Below are 24,400 nucleotides of genomic sequence, written 5' to 3' on the forward strand. Positions count from 1 at the left end.
GCTCTTGCACGCTCTTGGTTGGAAAGGAAAGCTTCATCTTGAAAGTGAGTGTCCAAATGATCCATCTCATGATGCATTCATAAGCATTCAATTCAAATGATAAATGCCTGTTGAAATTGTAGAATGTATGCCTACAGGATGGCCATGATCATTAGCATTTGAATGGCCATTTCTTGCAATTCTCTTTTACTGACATTGCTATTATTTAAAGCATTTAACCACTCATGCATGACTGTTCACATGAAAATGTCATGTCATACTGGAAGAGGAATATTGTCTGGTCATGTTGACATACAATAATTTGCATTTAATCAAATATCTGTATGGAATATAACTTTTATAATTGTCCAAGAACTTTTTTTGCTGAGTGCATGTACAGGGAAAGTGCTGAACATTGTTGACACATTTTCTTCTGCGACAATTACTCCGATCTTCATATTGGGGCAAAGCTAGGATTACGCCAGAACCGAATACCGGTACACGTATTCGGGTGGTTTCAGGAGTATTCTGATCTCCCTCCGTGAATGCAAGAAAATTCGGGAGGGATTTGAGTATATTCAAATCCACTGAAACCATCCGAATCGGGCCATATTTATTCGGGAGAATTCAGTTTTGGTGTACATGTAACCCTAGCTTAAAGCTTTTGTATAGTTTTGGTAAATCCACCAAAATGCACCTATCACTATTCCAATTCATTGCTAGCTAATATGAATGGATATGCCCTATAACAGTTATGATGTGGAGGATATGAAATGAAAATGTGTTTTACATGATAAATTTTGCGATTTTACATGGAAATTTAACTTGATCTGGTCACCCGATCAAATTAAAATATCTGTGTGTTTTTGTCTTTCAATTAAATCCTATTCCAAATCATGGAATGGGCTGAAACTTTCAAGATATGTTCTTTGTAACTTTTGGATATCTAATCACTAAATTTTTAAGATAAGTGCTTGAATGCCCATTTTTTAAATTTAAAACAAGCATCGCCGAGAGAGGGCGCTATATATCCAAGATTTGAATATTTGAAATTTTCTCAGAGAAGTGCAGTTGGAAAAATATCTAACAGTCTCTACGCTTCAGTAAGACTGTCATATTAGATGATATTCGATTATCAATCACATTATTGACCCTTTACCAAAGCTATACACAGGCTTTAAGGGTTGTGATGGGGTTTAATTTAGGGAAGGGTATTGTGTTAAACCCAGGATTAAAGTTGGTCATTCAGTTAGTGTGTAGAATTTAGGGTGAAACAATGACAGTCGCCTAAGCAAATGTCATGGGACCTAAATTGCTGGGACCAGGCACTAATACATAGGAGCTGAGGGTACTGTGAACAGAGGGGAAAACAAGGAAAAGGAAAGGTGAAACAGAGAAAAAGAAAAAGGAGGGGGAGAAGAAAAAGGGAAGGGGGAAGAAAAGAATAACAGAAAAAGGAGAGAAAGAAGGAAGAGAAGGGTATGAGAGAGAGAAAGAAAAGGGACAGGGGAGAGAGAAAGGGGTTGAAAAGAGAAGGCAGAGAGGGAAGGGAAGTTAAAAGAATCCTGGATCCGCCCCTGGGCTCCATAACACAAAGATTAGCGATCAATCGCTAAATTAACTGACCAATCAATATCCATGTTACACGCGCATTAGATTTTAAATACTGACCAGGGACCAATTAGAGTGTTTTTTTTCATATTTACAATTAATCGCAAACCTTAGTGTTATGGAGCCCTGGTCAGGGTAAGGTGGAAAGGGATGTAAGAATATAAAAACAGTGAATCATAAATCAAGTCTAGAGTCCCCAGGTGGGTGTTTGTAAGTTGCGAAAGACTTGACGAAAGACTAGTGATCCTTTGTTTCACCTGCATAGTAGAATAAGACTATAGGCGCCTCTTTTCGGACGGCGGCGACATCAACATCAAATCTTAAACGAAGGTGAAGTTTTTTTTAAATGACAGCATAACTTAGAAAGTATGTGGACCTAGTTCATGAAGCTTGGCCATAAGGGTAATCAAATATGACTGAACTTCCTGATTGAGTTTCAAGTCACATGACCAAGGTCAAAGGGCATTTAGGGTCAATGAACTTTGGCCAAGATGGGGGGGTAATTATTAAATAGCTGTCATAACTTTCAAAGTTTATGGATATAGTTTATGAATTGTGGACATAGGGGTAATCGGTATCACTGACAAGTCTTAGGTCGCATGATCAAGATCAAATGTCATTTAGGGTCAATGAACGTAGTATCATTATTTGAGTGACATTTTTGTGAATAATTATTTTATAGTACTTTTCAAAGTCAGCACTTCTGCTGTATTGTTCGCGTAACGCAGGTGAGACTGCCAGAGGCGCTCCACTTGTTTCATCGGTCACCAGTTGTTCCTCAAGTTTCTGTAACTTACAGTTCTGTGAATTGGCCACCAGTATCCCATGATACAGAAAACTCCGGGGGGGGGGGCACTTCCATTCACGAGTGGATACCATGCACGACCATGGGGTCTCGAAAAGCACCCTAAACACGTATTTTCCATTTTCTGAAAATGCACCACTTAACAAGTATTGGCGTGTGAAACCATACCCTTAACAAGTATTGGAAACAAAGCAATACCCTTGGCAAGTTCCCTGAATCGACCCCTTAAACAAGAACAGCGATATTGTTATGTCACGGAGGTCGGTCATTGGCCTACCTTCACCCACATCATTTGGTTAAGTACAGCCCCACCTCCCAGATCTCGCGCAAATCGTACTCTAAACACATAGTGTTGACTCTTTGGGCAAAAAAGTACATCCTTTATAAAACATTTTAATCATAATTTTACACCCTCAGAAATTTTGTCCCTAAACACGTAGCATTCCTAGCGAAAATAGATACCCTTTTTTTTCATTATTTTGGTGTTTTTGACACCCTTATCACGTTATGTACATAACGTGCCCTATCTTGAAAAAGACATCCTTTTTGCATGTTTTTTGGGTCGCGCATGGTATCCACTTGTCAATGTAAGTGCCCCCCCCCCCCCGGAGAACACTGAATAAAAAACTCTCTCTAAATCACTAACAGGGAATTCACAGAATTTTACAGAAACAGCAATTTTTCGGGCCAAAGAATTGAATTACAAAAAAGTTAAAATAATACATATCAAAGCAAAATCCAATGAAGATGAAATTGTGCATTCATAAAAATAAAAAAATCTATACATTATATCTGTTTATAGCACTTTAAACATGTTTTTGTCAAGCTTTATCTGCATGGACCCAAATTCTTTTTTATTTCTCACCAATATCAACTCTTTTGGTGATTATAATGCTTGTGATGTTTCATGTTCTTTTGTTGAAATACAGTCAAACCTGGGGTGGTATTCTGAACATACATGTAGTCTTTTCTCCATATTTTATATTTTCTCAGAGATATGACAATATAGGTATTCTGGTGGATGTCATAATTTTTGTCACAAAAAAATTGACATAAATTTTGTCTCTTCTCTTTTTAGCATGCACCAAAAATTAGGCCCTACATATTAATTCCTCTGTATTCCTTCCTTTTCTTCAAAATCCTTCACAGCTCCTTGTCTCTCTTTTGTAATTAGGCGCATCAATATACATGTAAGCGTAGTTGCACGATACCAGCTACAACTGTATTGGGAGACGCCCTATATGTACCTGCCACAGGGATCCTATTGGCTAGAAGGGCTCCCACTGGGAACTAACAATTTTGATTGGTTTGCTTCCGAAAAGATAAGCGGGAATTTAGAGAGCTATGACAGGGAAGACAATGTTCAGAATACCGATTTGTGACAATCATAGCGGTGTCATATCTCGGAGAGAAATGACATAAGCACAGTGTTCCAGAATACCACCCCTGGCTCCAGTAGCCACGGTAATTGTGTCCCCTTTAAAGGCAGCCAATCACCGGTGGTTGCTTTTTTCTGGTTTCCGTGGGTGGCCTTTATAGGCAGATTTAAAGCGAAGTTCATCCTGAAGAAAAGTTTGTTAGCAGAAAAACTAATACAAAATATTTGTGAAGGTTTGAGGGAAAATCCATTGAAAGTTTTAAGTTTTGGATTTGTGATGTCATAAGTTAGCAGCTGCCCCATATGTTATGTAGCATGAAATGCATAAATCTCAATTATTCAATTGTTCGTGATGACTTATCTTGTTCTCTTTTCAGAGACAAGTGTGAAGTGATTTGTCTATTGACATACAAAAGTTACAGCAAAAGCCATTTTCAATTTTCTGAGAAAATGACATTTCATTGATTTTTTTTTTAGCATACAGTATATAGGAAAGCTGCTTGCATATGACGTCACAAATCAAATCAAATTCTTATTACTTTTTATTCTTTGATGGATTTTTCTCAAACCTTTGGCAATATTTTCAATATTTTTCTAAGGTTTACAATAAACTTTTTGTCAGGGTGAACTTCCCCTTTAATTGTATCTTTTTGTTAACTTTGAGCTTGTATAAGAGGAGACCAATTTTTTGTTGAAGAGAAGTCAGCATTTTTTCATCGATTGTAATACATGTACACGTTTGCTTGTTGAAAATGTCTTATTGTTTTAACTTTTATACAAGGAGTCAAGACTTAATAATTGAATTTTAAAAGAAATCATGCTATTTTTGCTACTTGAAGAGGAAGCCAAGAGGTGCAAATAATAAATTTCTATATAAAACTAAGGTTTCAGTGGTTTTTTTTGTCGGTGTTTGAAAGTCCATATAAAATAAATACTGTATGTTTATTATAGGGGGAGGAAAACAAGATATCAAAGTGGTTTTGATGAAAGGAGAAAAATATAGTGAAAATTCTCACAAAAATTGTGAAAGGATTGCAAGTTATGAAATTTTCATACTTAAATAATTGATTTAAAGAAATATGAATACATGTTTGATTTTTTTAAATGAGAAAAAATTATGCATTGAGAAAAGTCACAAGTGTAACAGAAAATTTCATCAGAATCGGATGCAAAATACAAATTTAGCTTATTTCTTCAAAAAACAGATACATTCACAAAAAAGTGATTTGTAAACGAAAGAGTCAGTACGGTCACTATTTCTTTTATAATTTGTTGTATGATTTATACAATAGTGCAATTTTTGTATATTTGACTAGAGGGAGACTAAACATATCCATGGAGGAATAAAACTAGGTTACACATTTTGATAAAAGTTAAAGTATTTTATATGATGAATTTCATCAATATGAATATAAAACAAATTTGCATGCCAACCAGTTGTGTATTTTTTTTCTTCAGTAAGACTTTAAAAGCATAACTTTCTTATTTTTCATACAATTAAAAGAAATTTTCAGTGTTTAACATTTTATTTTCTCTGTTTCTTCAATTCAAATTCTTGTCGGGATGGGATTTCCCCCCTGTTCATTGTCCCTGTACTGTGTAATAAATTCTTTACAATTTCACATGACTCTTAAATTTGTTGCCTCACACATTGACCCTCTTTCAAAGATCTGACCTCTAGAATTGGTCAAAATCTTGCAAAAATAATTTTTTATGAATCAAGGTGGTTTTTAAGTTTTCTTGCCAATCATTCCATTAAGAAAAAAAATCCAATCGTATTCTACACTCAGCAAAACAAGTTCTTGGACACTATATTCCATATAGATATTTGATTAAAGGTGACTTATTGTATGTCAACATGACCAGACAATATTCCTCTTCCAGTATGACATTAAATTTTCATGTGAACAGCCATGCACGGTGGTTAAATGCTTTAAACAATAGCAATATCAGTAAAAGAAAATTGCAAGAAATGGATCAGTCAGTGCATGGCTGGTTACAGGCATTAAACAATAGCAATGTCAGTAAAAGAAAATTGCAAGCAAACGATCAGTCATTCTTTCAGTTGTGAAAGTTTGTGTGGCATAAATATCCATTAAACGATAAAAGCAAACTTAAAGTCAAATACCACTCTCATAGTGAAGAGAAAGTAATCCACCATGGATGCATCACTATTCCACTGGAATTTTAAGTCAAAGTTAGTCGATGAAGAAAAATGTCAAATTTCAGCATCTTGGCATAAGCAAAAGAAAATTATCCTTATCCTCCTATCTTCTGCAGGGGTGGTGACCCTAGGTTGACCACTCCTAGGGCGGTCTCTAACTTCATCAGTAGCCAAATACCGCTGGTTCAAATTTGAAATTGTTGGTGGTGAAATTTGGAAATATCCAGCCACTTGTCTAAATGACTGCCCAGCCTGCAACATTCCTATTGCTCTTGCACGCTCTTGGTTGGAAAGGAAAGCTTCATCTTGAAAGTGAGTGTCCAAATGATCCATCTCATGATGCATTCATAAGCATTCAATTCAAATGATAAATGCCTGTTGAAATTGTAGAATGTATGCCTACAGGATGGCCATGATCATTAGCATTTGAATGGCCATTTCTTGCAATTCTCTTTTACTGACATTGCTATTATTTAAAGCATTTAACCACTCATGCATGACTGTTCACATGAAAATGTCATGTCATACTGGAAGAGGAATATTGTCTGGTCATGTTGACATACAATAATTTGCATTTAATCAAATATCTGTATGGAATATTATAACTTTTATAAGTGTCCAAGAACTTTTTTTGCTGAGTGTATGTACAGGGAAAGTGCTGAACATTGTTAACACATTTTCTTCTGCGACAATTACTCCGATCTTCATATTGGGGCAAAGCTAGGATTACGCCAGAACCGAATACCGGTACACGTATTCAGGTGGTTTCAGGAGTATTCTGTTCTCCCTCCGTGAATGCAAGAAAATTCGGGAGGAATTTGGGTAAATTCGAATCCACCGAAACCATCCGAATTGGGCCATATTAGTTTGGGAGAATTCAGTTTTGGTGTACATGTAACCCTAGCTTAAAGCTTGTGTATAGTTTTGGTAAATCCACCAAAATGCACCTATCACTATTCCAATTCATTGCTAGCTAATATGAATGGATATGCCCTATAACAGTTATGATGTGGAGGATATGAAATGAAAATGTGTTTTACATGATAAATTTTGCGATTTTACATGGAAATTTAACTTGATCGGGTCACCCGATCAAATTAAAATATCTGTGTGTTTTTGTCTTTCAATTAAATCCTATTCCAAATCATGGAATGGGCTGAAACTTTCAAGATATGTTCTTTGTCTGTAACTTTTGGATATCTAATCACTAAATTTTTAAGATAAGTGCTTGAATGCCCATTTTTTAAATTTAAAACAAGCATCGCCGAGAGAGGGCGCTATATATCAAAGATTTGAATATTTGAAATTTTCTCAGAGAAGTGCAGTTGGAAAAATATCTAACAGTCTCTACGCTTCAGTAAGACTGTCATATTAGATAATATTCGATTATCAATCACATTATTGACCCTTTACCAAAGCTATACACAGGCTTTAAGGGTTGTGATGGGGTTTAATTTAGGGTAGGGTATTGTGTTAAACCCAGGATTGAAGTTGGTCATTCAATTAGTGTGTGGAATTTAGGGTGAAACAGTGACAGTCGCCTAAGCAAATGTCATGGGACCTAAATTGCTGGGACCAGGCACTAATACATACATGTGTAGGAGCTGAGGGTACTGTGAACAGAGGGGAAAACGAGGAAAAGGAAAGGTGAAACAGAGAAAAAGAAAAGGAGGGGGAGAAGAAAAAGGGAAGGGGGAAGAAAAGAATAACAGAAAAAGGAGAGAAAGAAAAGGGACAGGGGAGAGAGAAAGGGGTTGAAAAGAGAAGGCAGAGAGGGAAGGGAAGTTAAAAGAATCCTGGATCCGCCCCTGGGCTCCATAACACAAAGATTAGCGATCAATCGCTAAATTAACTGACCAATCAATATCCATGTTACACGCGCATTAGATTTTAAATACTGACCAGGGACCAATTAGAGTGTTTTTTTTCATATTTACAATTAATCGCAAACCTTAGTGTTATGGAGCCCTGGTCAGGGTAAGGTGGAAAGGGATGTAATAAAAACAGTGAATCATATATAAAGTAACTCTATACATATATAAGACTAACAAACTATACAATACAATGTGACCTTTCCAATTCACATGAGCGATTTTTATTCCTCTTCCAAAGTGAGAAAAATCAAAGAGATGGTATAAAAATATAAAGCTTGTGGTTTATACATGTAATGCATTTAAACGTGATAATGGAAGAAACTGCTTTTTGGGGGGGAGGGGTAGGGGTGGTGTTCAAAAGGAGCTTAGAGCAACTAAAACAGACCCTCCAACCTTCTAAAACTCCAAAAAGTATTCTTAGATAGAAGGAAAAACATATATATTTTTTGACAAAAAAAAGAGTATTCTTTGAAAATTTGGCTCAACATAACAATCACCAGCCTGTTGCAGTGAGATCAGTGAAAAAGACATGTGAAATGAGTCTACTTGAAAACTTGATGATTCACCATTTTTAACATGTGCTCGTAGGCAAGAATTTACTTGTTCTATTCATGCAACAAGTTACTGACCCGACAGTGATTTTTACCGGTCTGGGACTGTCAGACCGGGGCTAGTGTCACACACTCTGTGTAATACATACTCCATGATCGGAAATTTAAAAAAGTTACAAATCATACAAAAAAAGCATTGGTGTATTTATAGCAAAAAAAGGGAACAAATACTCTAAAAAGGAAATGGTTGGCATGTCTGCTAAAGGCACCTGCATACCAAATACAGCAGGGACAGTGGACAGTACATTACAGTTCACAGATAAAGTGAAAACGAAATTATTTGCTTAAGCTCCTCTATATCATCTGAACATCACTGTTACCTACGGCTCACATGAAAGAAAAACCTGCCGTTATTATTCATCCGTACCGTGACTTGTTTGTCCAAGACTATATTTGGTGTGTAGTGTGTACAGACCATATTTGGTATGTAAGCACCTTTACAGTAATTTCAAGTCCGGTGTTGGCCTTGGTGTTGGTGTTGAAATTTGGATTGCTTCTCCCAGTTCCAAAACTTATTCAGAGTTTGTAAAACTGATCCAGATCACATTATTGACATCTCAACAACGAGTGACTTTTTGGGACCATCTTCAATTTGTTTGGTGTTATAACCGTGTAAAAATTGACCTAACACCAACACCAAAAGGTCGACACTGAACTTGAAATCACCCAGTGTAGTGTAAGTATAGCTACATGTACAAGTACTGCAAAGTTGTCATGTGATTACAAGTTGAAAAGTAAAAAAAAAAAATGCCAAATTTTCATTGGCTTCACCCGTATATATGATCCAGCTAACTATAGTCCCACAGGGATACATTGATGTAAGGTCTAACGCAGGCCTGTCTAACGTCAACTGAAATTTACAGAAATTAATCTTTATGCAGTTGAGAAAGGGAACATTTCTCATTTTCTTGGTAATTTCCAACCAGTCACCATACTTAACTACTTTCAAGGAAAATGTGGACAATATAGGCCGAAGTTTAGGGTTATGGTTTTTTATACTACTAGCTCAAGGCCTACATGTACATAAATTTCAGGAAATTTTAGAAAAGTTTTTTTTCACTCTGTCAAACGGTTAACAAACTTGTTGCAATATGGTAATGCATTTAGCAGTCCTTTAAAACGACAGTTAAACATTATTTTTATTCAGCACAGGCTTTTGTCTTTTGTCATAGAAATTGTACACAGCAAAAACATGAATTCTGTTTTGCAAAGGCAAATTCAAAACAATCGAAACGGATTTGAGTTTTGATCAACCAGTACTCCAGAAAATCACCGTCCCGGAAAAGTGTCTGCCTATCGAAGCAATGGTCAATGATGCCTGCGTTGTGTGTAAACATCTCTCCCCTATTCCATAGATGCAGGCTATGTTACTGTGAAAAACACTGTCTCTCGGATAGGAAGTTAACTGGAGGCCCCATGTAGAGGAGAGTCACTACCTTTGCACGTTAATAACCCACTGCACTATTTAAACAAGAGTGGGGGGACCACGGTGTAGTGGTCCACCTGCATCCGCAAATCAATTATATTGGGAGGAGAGACCGGCGGGTCACAGTGATTCAGTTTGCTTTTTGCCTCCCAGGCACAGCTGACGCCAAAGAAATAATAATAATGAATTGAATGTTGCAGACAATGCAATCAATCGTCAAAATAATTGAGGGCAACTTCAATACAATGATAGCTAAACTTGGTGTTACAGGCCCCTGGAGTCATCAAATGGATGAAATAGACAAAGGGCTGATGGCAATGTCAGTGATCTTATCTCATCCTTTCAAACAATTCCATACTTCTTGGCATGCTTCATCATGTATCAACAAGATGACCTGACACCAGCGCCGACATCAGCAATGGCAACACCGGTCAATTGCCAGCTCCACGTTGCATCACCGACGATGTCAGTCTCTAGCGATAATGGGCCGCGGCTTTACTCTCAGTAAGACATGCCTGACATGGCACCAAGGATGGCATGGGGGAGCCTTATAAACATGTCCATGCAAACGTCCATTACGACATTCATCACGAGGAGACTCCCGATGGCGGAACCGTGAGCGTTTTCTTGATTTCTACGAGTTTTGTCTTGGCATGCTCCAGTCTGTGTATCGCCATCTGAGCTTCTTTCTGGGCGGCGTAATTAGATCCCTCGTGAGGCTGTCCCGTTGATACCTGAAATTGCAAGGATTGGATTGAATTGATCAAATGACTGAATGTTTTCCAATATCCATTAATACTTTATTGTACGAAAAACAATAAGATAACATTATAAAACTAACAATACTGGGTGGTAATTCATAAACCTGGGGGCCGTTTCATAAAGCTGTTCGTAAGTTAAGAGCGACTTTAAGAACGACTGGTGAACCTTTCTTACTCGCTAAACCATCGCCAATGCTGTATACCATTTACCAAAAGAAAGGATCACCAGTCGTTCTTAAAGTCGCTCTTATCTTTATGAAACGCCCACCTGTTCATAAAGTTATACACAACTTTACGCATGACTGGAACCTGTTCTTGCATAATATCACTATGCACTAAATCAGTTATTTAGGGATATCATTTAGCACAAGAAAAGGTCACCAGTTATGCGAAAAGTCATTCGTAACTTACGAACAGCTTTATGAAACGGCCCCCGGATACAATAAGAAGGGTGGAAAGCCAATTGCTTCAGGCTTCATTTCATCTATGATATAATGTTAGGGTTGCAACTGGGTTTAATGTTAGGTTTTTGGTTAGGTTTAGGATATGGTATATCGGTAGTACATGCATTATTAAATGCAGGGTTGAATTTGGTCATTTCATTAATAGGCGGAATTTGCAGCAGAGTAAATGTCGATGGAGCAAATATGTAACCATAAGAGGTATCAAAAGGGAGTGTGTTCTTTAACAAATGGAACATCTTTGCAAGAACCTTTTCTTTCAGCAGATATCCAGCATTCATCTTCACCGCCTACAGAGGGCACTAAATATGTTTGATTTGAATATTTCAATTTTGAATTTTATAAACATTAGAAGCATGTCAGTCGAAAATTAATGGGATATGTCTTTATTAAGAAGAAATCAAATATAATCACTTTGTAAATACTTGTACAGAATATAGTCTTAGTTAGGGCTATATCAAAGAGGAATATTATCTTTATTACTATGAACCTGTCCGTTTACCTGTGAAAGATAATTTATCTGCTCCATGAGTCTCTTCTCCACAGCTTCCAGCGTCTTGGCAAACGTTTTGGTGCTGGAGTCTACCTGTTTCTCAAGTGGCCTATCCTTGGAGAGTTCTTGTATCACTTTTCCTGTGAATCAGAATTGAAAAGGAAAAAAAAATATTTGGTTTATTAACTTGATTTCCAGTTGGTCTACTGCCAATTTGTCAAATTGGTGGAACATTGGGGCCCAGTGGATTAGTCTCTGAACTTTGAAAAAGAGGGTTGTGGGTTGGAATTCCAGTCATGGCGTAATTTCCTTCGGCAATAAATTTATCCACATTGTGCTGCACTCGAACCAGGAGAGGTGAATGGGTACCCGGTAGGAATAAATGCTCGAGCGCCCTATCAAGGTAGCCGTGCTAAAGCTGGGGTAATAATAGTAGCAGGGTTAGGCATGAAGGATGGCCGGAGCAGATTGAAGTCGTGCAAACAATGACATGATAAACAGTTTTTCCACCTAAATAATCACAAAATCAGCGGGAAATTTGTATGATTATAATATGGATTTTCAGATTACTGATTTGGAGATGTAATCGGAGGAACAAGTTATTGAGTTTTCATAACTAGATCTATTTGTTTCAGCTTTCGTTTCGAGTGTTGTGTATGATGCCGCGATGTTTCATCTAATTTTTAAGTTGACAATTTCAATGACTTTGAAATTTTATTCATTTCTAAAACATTTTAGTTTTAAAAATGTTAAAAATATTTATGACACCAAATATCATAATTTTTGTTAGATGATTGGATTGTTTTTGTTTGCTTGAAGTTTGAAATTTTTCCTTTCTTTCTTTCTTCATCCTTCCTGCTTGCCCTTTTTTGTTCCATCTATCTTCATACATTTTATCCTGTCTGTGTTTCCTGATCCTTTTCTCTCCCTGTTCATTTTCTGTCTTACCTTCTTTCTCTTACCTGCCTTCTTTATCAAATTTCCTTTTTTTATTTCCTTCATTCTTTCTTTCCTTAAACTTCTTTTTGCTTCCTCCTTTTTCTTTTCTTTCTCTCATTGCAATATTTTTTCTTTCATTCTCTCCCTTTATTATTTCCTCCCTCTCTTTCCTCCTTTCTTTCATTCTTATTTTATTTTTCCTTATCTCCCCAATTCATGTTTTTTCTTCTTTGTTCCATTTCAAAGAATGAAGGAAAAATATTCTTTCCTTCATCCTTTCTTTCCTCCTCTTTTTTCTTACTTCTTTTTTCTCTTTTTTTTTTATTTACACATTCATCTCCCCTCCTTTCTTTTTCTTTCTGTCTACAATTCAAATGACAGAAACTTTTTGTCTCTTTTATTCTTTCTTTCATCCTTCTTTTATTCTAACTTTCTTTTATTCTTTTTGTTTTCCCCCTTCATTTTTTTTGGGTGGTCTTTCTTCTCAATTCATCTCTCATCCTTCTTTTATTCTAACTTTCTTTTATTCTTTTTGTTTTCCCCCTTCATTTTTTTTGGGTGGTCTTTCTTCTCAATTCATCTCTTTTCTTTTGTTCTCCTTCATTCTTTCCTTCAAACTCCCTTTCAATTCTTTATATTTTTTCACAAGTGTGGCCTTCTTGTTTATTTTCTATGTTGATTTCCCATATTTCATTTCGTGAAATCTGGTCACCTAGCTGGCCTGATATTGATAACTGATTCACCTGCACACAATGCTCGGATGTGTGCACACTGTCACTGGGTCTCTTACGTATCTACCGCACTGCACTCAAGTCGCATCGCATCAATGAACAATTCTAAATAACCCCATCATGGGAATCTAAAGATTCTAATTCACCCATCACTGCCACACTCAAAATTCAACCAAAACAAGCAATCATAGCGGAAAGAGTATAGGGCCTACCTGCATGTTGGACAACTAAGGCAATATCTGTTTCAATGCTCTCCAGTTGCTTCAATCTGTCTTCAAATCCAGATGACATGATGAAATTAACTGTACAAAATAAGGCTAGCTATTAGCTATGCATGGGAATAATAGCGCGCGTTTAGTACATGTATACCGCAAGTCTGATCGATGCGATGCGATGGAGCTGTATACCATATAGAGATAACTCTATGCTGTATACTAGCACTAGCGCTACAAATACACTGAACGAATGTGCACTCAGCTGAGAAATGATTATTGTAAACGTGGACGATTCCATTCATATGGGGATGCAAAATGTATCGCTGAAACATGGTTCATGGTTCATTTATTTCTTCTTTCACATTTGTACATAACATTAGTTAACAACATCATACAAAATACTTTTTACCTTTGATTGTCACGCACACTTCAAATCTACAAAGATCATATTAAAAAGAAAAAGTATATATGTACAAACCTTCAAGCGGGCCTTCAAGCAGGCCTTCAAGAAGCTGAGCTTGTCATAGCAAGGTCCGTAGACCCGTACTCAATCGTAATAAAGTTTCAACCTTCAGATGTAAATCTCAAGAGAAAATCGAACAAGCAGATATTTAAAGGACAAGTCCAATTCAACAGAGTTGATTCGAGTAAATAGAGAAAAATCCAACAAGCATAACACGTACTGGAAATTTCATCAAAATCTGATGTGAAATAAGAAAGTTGTGACATTTTAAAATTTCGCTTAATTTCACATTAAAACAGATATATTCACATCCTTGTCGGTATGCAAATGAGGAGACTGCCGGGAGACTGATGGCATCACTCACTCACTATTTATGTATTTTATTATATGAAATATTAAATATTCCAATTTTCTCCCTGTTGTCGTGTGAGGGACATCACTGTCTCATTTGTATGTCACTGAGTTGTGCATGCATCACTTATTTTTGTGAAAAATAAGCGAAACTTTAAATAGTCATAACTTTCTTATTTTACATCCGATTTTGAATGATGCCGGCATAATGCTTCTTTGATTTTTTTTGGGGGGGCATTGTCTTTTAATACTATATGTTTCAATCAAGTTGGTCCTTATTGTCAATTCTGTAAAATATGAAATGATTCAAACAATAGGAAAAAAATATTGAGGGACATCGTTTGTATGTCACTGAGTTGTGTATATATCACAGTTTTGTGAAAAATAAGCAAAACTTTAAAGTGTCATAATTTTCTTATTTTACATCCGATTTTGATGAAATTTTCCGCATAATGCTTGCTTAATTTTTGTCTATTCATTCAAATCAACACTTATGTGGGGTGGACTTGACCTTTATCAGTAAGCCAAAGAAATTGTAATCACGCTCCATACTGATCGAATTCCACAACAATTGAGCCACACAGCTTTGCTTGGGATCCAATTGCCTGGTGAGTGTTGGATTTCATTGCAAAAAACTAGTACATGTATCATAAATACAGTCGCAAAAAGGGATCGAGTCGCAAGCAGCTACACTCCGAGTTAAAACTGATCAGTCCAATTGACTACAAGTAGTCAGCTCGGCCCCGGGGGCCACTTCCATTCACGAGTGGATACCATGCGCGACCATGGGGTCTCGAAAAGCACCCTTAACACGTAAATTCCATATTCTGAAAATGCACCCCTTAACAAGTATTGGCGTTTGAAACCCTACCCTTAACAAGTATTGGAAACAAAACGATACTCTTGGCAAATATTCGCTGAAATGAACCCCTAAACAAGTACAGGAATGTTTTATTGTTACGGGTCCTTTGGTTGTCGGCTTTACCTTATTTGGTTTAGTACGACCCCACCTTCTATACACCTCGCACAATTAGGACTCTAAACACGTAGTGTTGGGGCAAAAAGGACATCCTTTATAAAACATTTTAATTTTGTTTTATCATCCCCGCAAATTCGACCCTAAACACGGATTTTTCCTAGCGAAATAGATACCCTTTTTTCATTATTTTTGTGTTTTTGACACCCTTTTCACGTTACGTACGTAACGTGCCCTATCGTGAAAAGGACATCCTTTTTACGTGTTTTTTTGGTCGCGCATGGTATCCACTCATCAATGTAAGTGGCCCCCGGGCAGCTCGGGGAACAACTGATACGCAATGATCACTGATAGTCACATATATTTTCTAGTCAGAATGATATAACTCTGTTCTAGTAAAATATGACTAGAAAATAGTCAAATATGACTAGAATAACAGTTGCACCCAGCTGACCTACATTATATAACTAGTCATTTTTTACTGATTTGTTTTTAGAGTGTAGTCCACTATATACTGTAGAATCATAACAATATGATTTAAACATAATTATAAGTAATAAATAAATACACAAATATACAAACGAGAGAAAAAATATGTATATTATATGAAGGAAAGGAATTATGAGACCTACATGTAAAGAGAAACAGGAAATATGGGGGGTGGGAAATCAGTGCATTTGGGACCCCGTGGAACTCCCCGAAACTATAACCCAAATCAATGAGGCTTATAGGCCTAACATTTCATTTATCGCCAACGGTCTCTTATATGATCTGCATCCAGTATGTCTCCAAAATATGGCATAATGAACCCAATGTGGCTGGTCGAAACCGCTTTTTTTTTTTCATTTACAAATTTTTTAGTGACTTGTTCCAGGCGCAATTGCCTAGGCACAAATAGCTCCCCCCCCCCCCATGCCTGTGTGATTGACTGTGTGGTGTGGATGTGTTTGTTTGTTTTTTGCTTAGTTACTCTGTTGAAACTCTCTTTTTTATCATCTTCTTCGTGTATACAATCTACTAATTTTTTTTTCCTGGGGGGAACATTTAACCCACAAGCTTCGCTTTTTAGTTCCCCCATTTTTAGTTCCCCCTGATCTACTATATTATTGTACATGAATTATGAAATGCATTTTTTTCTGCTCTCTTTATGTATGTAAATATTTAATGACTAAAAATGCATTTATAATGTTTTGTGTTGTAAATATGAATTTGATTTTTACTGATATGGAAATAAAGACATTGAACATTGAACAATTTTGAGGGGGCCACGGATCGACATGCGGATATACGGCCGGGGCAAAAAATGTAAAAGCTGTGAGTGAGCATTATTAATTCAAGCGAGCAAGCAACATTTTCATGCGGATGATCGAATGAATGATATGAAATGAAATATTTTCTGTCTTTCGTTTTCTCCATATTTTTCCTATATAGTCATGATAATGGGGGGGGGCCACTGGCCCCAATCGAAGACCCCCCCCCCTCAAAAAAAAAACAGACGGGCATTCATGCAGATGATTTGACCGACCGGCCTACTACACGGGCTCAGGTACATAAGGAAATGAGACATATCATTCTTTGGATTTGCAGAACCATTTCACAGCAGTCTCTTCGTCCGGCACTTCATTCAAACTTGACATGTGATTGAAAAAAACACCCCTGACCTTGCGCCGGTGAGTAATTCTTGTTTCCCTCTCTTGCTTTATACCCCTCTAATGAATCGACCAGGCTGTCAATGGGTCAGAGTCGAACCAATGGCAGCCCCCGTTCTAAAAAGCGTGACCCTGTCATATTTACTTGGTGCTTTGGCCAATCATATGAAGGCTACCAAAAACAATTCCTGGCGTGGTACACGGTTCAAACATCGGAAGTACGTAAGGGATTGTTTCGCGAAAAACGAAGTGTCTTGGCAAAGATTTTTTTGGAAATTTACGTGATTCACAATAGAGAAGAAATATCCTTGTAAGTATTCAGTATCCATACTATTTTCTTATCTGAGTGAAAGATTTGGAAGAAAATTTATCGTACGGTATGGTGATAATTGTAATGCAAACATGGACCTTCTTTTCGTGTTTTCTGTCTGCTGCCGGAGACATGTACAATTCCCGTGTAAATTTGTACGGCAACGTCGCGGCTTGTGCGAGCCGTCGGTGTCGCGATGTCAGTGTTTTATTCGTGGCAATAGCAGTTGCCAGTAGTAGCATGTCTTGTTTTAATAATGGTTTCCAAATGACAGGTGATATCTGCTTGATCTGAAGTATTTGCGAGTTCCTCTAGAATATGGCATTTAATATTTTTACTTTCCTTTGAAAAAAAGTTTGAATTCATTTTATTTTTAAGAATAGATTTCTCATTTTCTGTACGGTACAAATATGTGAAATGAAAATTGAAAATGTTGATTTTTTTTCTAACATGTCAATTTGTAATATTCAAGCTGACTGCTCAGTCTCTGGTCTGCAGTGCAATTCCAATTGCATGCATGTAAATTGTAACTGTCCGGCTTTGCGCTTCGTCTCTTCCGTAGACAGCTGGCAGCCGTCTGTTTTGAGGAGTTTGTTAACATTTTTATTCGTCTTATTTCTCCTCGTACACAGATGGCTCATGATCATGTAGACAGCTGGCAGCCGTCTGTTTCGAGGAGTTTTCTAACATTTTTTTAAATTTCTCCTCGTACACAGACGGCTCGCTATCGTGCAGCCACCATTAGGGGACTTGCAATGCAAAATCCCCCCGTCGGGGCTTTTCAATTTTTGTCTTTAATGAATAAAAATTTTGAAAACTAACGTGACCAAAATGCAAATTTATATTCCCTCTTGGCATTAATTGCCAAAAAACAGAGAAAAATGAAGTTAAAAGGAACAAAAACAGTGACTTACCTCGGCTGTCGCGCAAATTCACTTCCCCGTTTTATCCGATCTTAAGTACATAAACATATGGCCATTGAGTCCCCTGTACAGATCGCGCTAGAACTTCGGTCTCTGTATTTGGTGAGAGAAGCCAACGGAGTTCAGCTGAACAACCAACAAAACAGAGACCGAAGCTTTTGGTCTAATGATCATGCAGCCACCATTAGGGGGTTTAATGCAAAATTCCCTCCTACGAGGCTCGAATTTTGTCTTTATTTCATAGGAATATATAAAAAGAACTGAACCAAAATTAAGATTATTATTCTGTTTTGGCCTGAATTTAAATGCAACAAAACAAAAACTCTCTTGTAATACAAGGAGGAAGGATAGTTGTATCCTTCCTCCTTTAAAGTAGAGAAATGAATGCTGACACATCCTAGGGGTTGTTTTAGAGAGCTCTAGAAAAGTTGCTGAGGAGGTTTTGGCGGGTTGTGTGAAGATTGCGAATGAAGTTAAAATAGTGTGTGGAGCTGGGTTTTGCTGGCAAAATAAACTGAAAAGGAAAAAAACAGTGACTTACTTCGGCTGTCACGCAACTCCCGCTTCTTTTATATGGCCATTGAGTCCCTGTAGAGATCGAGTGAGAACTTTGGTATCTGTAATTAGTGAATGGAGTGAATTAGTGAACGCTATGCACGCTTTGTAATGATCACCGTAGGACAAGCAGTGTAGCAGCCATGTTGAACCAGCTCAAATGGCCAACTTTACAAGAGCGTAGGGCACAGGCCAAGGTGGTGATCTGCTGTATTACCAACTCACTCATTGACATCCCACCTACTTTCCTCACTCCATCCACATCTATGCATAGAGGTCATTCTCAGAAGATCTTTGTTCCCTTTGCCAGAACACTTGTCTACCAGAGGAGCTTCTTCCCAGATTCGATAAGACTTTGGAACTCCCTCCCCCAAAGCACAGTTAATTGTACCTCTCTACACATCTTTAAACAGGAGGTACAAAAGACCCAGCTCTGTTAATAACGGTGGTTGTTTTACTTGCACGCTGTAAGCAATTTTTTATCGGATAACATACATACACTTGCACGCTGCACTTCACCAATACGACAATACACCAGACGGTGGACTGTACTGTTTCCAGAAGAAGAAGAAGGAGTCAACAGAGTTCAGCAGAACAACCAACATATCAGAGACCAAAGCTTTCGGTCTATTCCTTCCCCTGCTTTCTGCCATGTATACCCAGTTGTTGTGTGTCTGGACGATCAATTTTAGAAAGTCATTTGGAAAAATTTACAAGCGAAGTTTCATCAGTTTTTAGTACAAAATGTTAAGAAATATTATAGAAAACAAAATATAAGATGATTACTTCCATTGAATTCACATTTTTAGTGTAATCCAAAGACAAAAAAAGAAGGCTTCAAACACCCGACCCCCTCCTACTTACATGTACAGTCAGATGTAGACAGCTGGCAGTCATCTGTTTCGTGCAGTTTTTAAACATTTTTTTGTTGTGAGTGGAGCCAGCGGAGTTCAGTGCAACAACCATTAATATTTTAGAAAGACCAAAGCTTTTGGTCTAAGTCAGATGTAGACATGTACATGAATGCACTGCACTGACTGTCTTGTGCAGTTATGTTTCAGTCTGTGTTTTTATGAGTTATGAGACTTTAAACAGCATGCGTTATGTCAGCATAAAACAGGCTGATTTAGGGGGGGGGGGGGAATTATACAATTTTGGGGGCAAATTCAGCCTGCAAGAAAAATGAGATCTGAATTAAGTCTTTTCAACTCATGGAATTTAGGGGCTTCTTTTGATGTCATGCCTTAAGTAAAAGGACAAGTTTATACGTAGGATCATTAGAAGTGAGGATTAATTAAAAAGAGATAAATTGCGAACCCATATTGTGTGTTGAGAATACTTAAGATTATCATTCCCCCATGGGAAAATTAAACTTCTGTTTTGCACAATCTTGTCCACTTTGTCGCAATTTTACTCTGTGATCTGATTTTCAAATATTTTATTTAAAAAAAAATCATAAAAACAAAAAGAGTGTCAAATTTATTGTCTGACACTACATGTATGTAGACAAGCTTTTGGCATCAAGAATCAATTGATAACATGTCTCAGAACCTAGAAATTTGTATTTGTGTGGCCCATTTCTTAACTACACAGCCTGTGGCAATTTGCTGAAAATCTGTCTTATTTTATTCTTCTTTTTTGCTGCTGTTATTTGGACTTTTTCATAAAACATAATTTTTTTTGTTATTATGAAGGTTATTTCTCTTCAAATCCACAAAGCTTATTCAATATTTTTTTTTAAATAAGCAAAATTATTTTTTCTCCAGATACCCAGGACAATTTATAGGGACAGTGATTTTTGCTTGATCAGTGAATCGAAATGGAAAATCTGTTTTTGTCCTTTATTTTACATATGGAAATTAATTGAATTCAGTAATTTACCAAATGTTTTGCTGTCCTATGACAGAACAAAAAAAAAACATGGTGATGAAGTTTGAATCAGAATTGTTTTCAGAAACGGAAAAGGCCCTCTTATTTAAACAGCAAATCGCTGGCCCTCGATGATTATGAAAGCAACTTCTAAGGTGAAGAAATTCAATTTTATTCTCACCATTACAATTAAAAATCATGAATCTGATCAATATTTAATATAGTGTGATTCATGTTGACAGCTTTAACATTCAAATTTTCATTAGAATTTTGATGGTCTGTGTGAGCTGTGTAGGAAAATTGTGTACAAACAGCACATGTAGTTTGAAAGTTCATGTTTATCACATTCTTCTGATATTATTTTATCATTTTGTTATTGTTTTTATTTTTGCAATAAAGGATAATTTGCAATTTTGATGGCTGATTTTCTCAGATATCTTATTTTTGTTCCGTACATTGTATATTGATCAGCTATTCATCTAATGGTGTACATGTACTGTAGTGAAGGCCTTTAAAATATATTGATTATTACAATTTTTTTCCAATGAGTCTTGCGATTCCACCCCTTGGCTGTTCCAGTGTATCAATGTAGTTTTGAATTCAACACTGACCTGTTGTAAATATTTTTGTTGTCCTTGGAAAAAAAGAAAGAAAACAAAAGTAGAATTCCATTTTAGAAAATTAAGTATTAATCATCGACAAAATATGGGCTGGAATATTTAGACACTTTTAATTTTATTGACAAATACATGTACGTACGGTACATGTACATGTGGAAGACAGTACATGTCAGTACATTGTGCAGGTCTACATGCATACATTGTACATGTATTGTGCATCCCAGGTAATATGCAGGTTTTGGCACAGTGCCAATTTTGAATGTCAGCACACAAGAGCGGTGATTCACTGAAGGGGAAGTACCTTATGTCATGTGATCAGTGCATTGTGTATTGAGTAGTAGTAGTGTGATAGAGTACATGTACATGTAGGCAATGCATTTATGTTTTGCAGGTGTACATCTACAATATACATATGGCTCTGAGCCTCTCTTGATGTTTGAAATGTTGTTTCTGTGCATTTTACATAGAACTTGCTACATGTATTTACAGTCCATATGAAATGACTGAGCTATTTTAAAAGTAAGGGACCGTAGCCTCTTGACTAATGAATGAAACAGTAATATTTAAAGGACAAGTCCACCCCAACAGATTTGAATAAAAACAGAAAAATTCAACAAATATAAAACTGAAAATTTCGTCAAAATCAGATGTAAAATAAGAAAGTTATGGCATTTTAAAGTTTCGCTTATTTTCAACAAAATAGTTATATGAATGAGCCAGTTAAATCCAAATGAGAGAGTTGATGACATCACTCACTATTCTTTTGTATTTTATTATATGAAATATGAAATATTTTTATTTTCTCGTCATTGTCATGTGAAATGAAGTTTCATTCCCCCCTGAACACGTGGAATTCCATTATTTTCTCTCTCATTACTCTCTCATTTGGATGTAACTGACTCGTTCATATAACTATTTAGTTGAAAATAAGCAAAACTTTGAAATGTCATAACTTTCTTATTTTACTGCCGATTTTGATGAAATTTTCAGCATTGTGCTTGTCTGATTTTTCTCTATTGATTCAAATCAACATTTTTCTGAGGTGGACTTGACCTTTAATATTAATGCAGTATTAAACTGCAGAACTCCAGTACAGGGGAGGAAGGATACAGAAGAAGAGTAGAAACAAGAAGGCCCTAATTCACAAAGGTGGTTTTGAAAACCCACGGTTGAGTCCATGGTTTGTGCAGATTTCCTGTATAAATTACGCTTATTTTACCGCGTATCGGGCGCGTGTATAAAAAATGTCCAATGCTGATGCGCGCTTTTGTCACAGTGCGCTAAATTGACGCCTGTTACCATGGTTATCCACGCTATTTTATTTATGAGTCCACTGTTTGAAGAGTGGACTCATGAATAAAAACGGTGGGCTTATTTATATATTTATGTTTTATACACGCGCCCGATACGCGCTCATTCAAGCGTAATTTATACAGGAAATCTGCATAAACCATGGACTCAACCGTATGTTTTCAAAACCACCTTTGTGAATTCGGGCCGAAGGGTTTAGGCTTAGGAATGCAGGTACAGTGTATTGTGTTTTTTTTTAATCAGATACATGTAGATAACATTTGACAGTGCATGTCCAGGCCTAGGTGTGTCACTCTCTTCTATTGTCAATGTAAGCTGATTTTTTTTAACAAAAAAAACAAAAAGTGTGAGAATGTCCTCATACTCCTCACAGTATGGATTTTCATTTCTAATTTTCATTAATTTTTTCATGTTCATAATTCATGGAATTTCCCATTTGGTGAAAATTTAACATCTCGGACAGGATATAGACCTGTCCTTCATTGTAGATTGACAGATAATGATATACCCTCCAGAGAGTAATACTGCTGTTTCCATACATGTACCGTAGTTTAAATTGTAATGCGTACACAGAATTGCATGCTAAGCATAAACACTACACCTGTACCTGTCAGGACAAAAAAAAATGGGGGGGGCTCCATTTTCAATTTTTCTTATTAATTTTTGGGGCTCCATTTTTTACCTTTCGGGGGCTCCACTTTCGTGAGTATGTTGTATGTATTGTGTGACCCAGGACTATTCACCCATCCTTCTAGCCACTGAACCCAGCACAGCTCACAGTCAATCATCATCACAACAACACAGGTGGTGTGACATTGCATTAGTGCCAATACGGTGCTTGAATACTCAGGCACTGACAGTTACTCACCAAAAAATCCCAACTGAAAATTCAAATTTCGGAATCCGCAGCATATTTTCAGAGCACCCGAAGGCTTAGTTCAGATTTAAGAACTGGGGTTGCCAAAAAATGCACTAAAATGAACAAAAAACCTGTGATTTTGTTCAGAGTTCACTATCTTATTTTCTTGCAAATTTAGGATGGTATCTTCAATACGCAATAAAGAAGGAAAATTTCCACTATCAAAGTTATGGAGGGACCTCTTGTGTTCCAGCCGGTTGGGCCGGGCCGTTGAGGTAGTAGCGCAGCGTGCTATCGCTTGGCAATTATTTTGGGGGGCGACTTCCAGATTTTATGCCTCCCCTGAATGCATGATTTTGGGTGATTTCGGGGGCGACTTTTGGCATATCCGGGACAAATTTCTTGCAAATCCATTCTTGATTTCTAGTCTGCTTCTTGCAGTGTTACTTGTTACAATGTACTTGTAATTTAGCAACAGAAATTTTTCATTAAGTACACTTGTTTTCTTGCAGCACCCCCTTAGAGAACCCACCTTTTTTTTAAACCTTGAAATTTATAACCTGATATTTGTCTTCTTTTGTTTTCTGCAGTCCAAAATTGGAAACATGAGCAGCCACACACTGCCCCCAGAGGGAGGGGGCGGCAAGGCTGGGGGTAGCCCTTCGGCGCCGGCCAGCCAGACCTCCACCCAACTCCCCAAGCAGCCCCAGCAGCCGCCCCCAACGCAGAAGGTTGTGGCCGAGAAGAAGCCCCAGGAGAAGGCCAAAGTAATAGTGCAGCCGGTTCATCCGCCCCTGTCCACGACGCTTCCACTGCTGAGACAGAGTGATTCGCCGACTCTTGGGCAACAGCAGCAGCCAACGCCTGCCATCATTGAAACTACCGTACCTGTGAGTTACTCCTGGGGGATGATTCACTTTCACTAACAGCTAAAATCGATTTTAAGCAAGATAGAGTCAATTTTATCAGATTTGATATGCTTTACAGCTTATTAAATTGATTTTAGCTGTCATTGTGTAATCACCCATCTGTTGACGTATGTAGGTATGTACATGTAGGCTCTATT

At 37.1% G+C, this 24,400-nt stretch overlaps 2 protein-coding genes across 3 annotated transcripts in view; one reads left to right on the forward strand and one right to left on the reverse strand.

The window, feature by feature from the left end:
• Positions 1-9,679: 9,679 nt before the first annotated feature.
• On the reverse strand, positions 9,680-13,604 carry LOC121429865 (mediator of RNA polymerase II transcription subunit 11-like). Its single transcript, XM_041627123.1, has 3 exons — positions 13,446-13,604; positions 11,573-11,703; positions 9,680-10,582 (listed from the first exon to the last, which is right to left on the reverse strand). Exons 1-3 carry the CDS (start codon positions 13,522-13,524, stop codon positions 10,436-10,438), a joined length of 357 nt encoding a protein of 118 aa, XP_041483057.1. The 5' UTR covers positions 13,525-13,604; the 3' UTR covers positions 9,680-10,435.
• A 3,452-nt stretch (positions 13,605-17,056) lies between these two features.
• The window catches only part of LOC121430319 (histone deacetylase complex subunit SAP130-A-like), a 28,742-nt gene continuing 21,398 nt past the window's right edge, over positions 17,057-24,400 (forward strand). For both annotated transcript variants that reach the window (XM_041627597.1, XM_041627598.1), the window contains exons 1-2: positions 17,057-17,197; positions 23,925-24,224. In XM_041627597.1, the coding sequence (XP_041483531.1) occupies positions 23,940-24,224 (285 nt within the window). In that variant the 5' untranslated portion in view covers positions 17,057-17,197; positions 23,925-23,939. The remainder of the gene's footprint in view (positions 17,198-23,924; positions 24,225-24,400) is intronic.

Source organism: Lytechinus variegatus, chromosome 16, assembly GCF_018143015.1.
Source record: "Lytechinus variegatus isolate NC3 chromosome 16, Lvar_3.0, whole genome shotgun sequence".
Lineage (NCBI taxonomy): Eukaryota > Metazoa > Echinodermata > Echinoidea > Temnopleuroida > Toxopneustidae > Lytechinus > Lytechinus variegatus.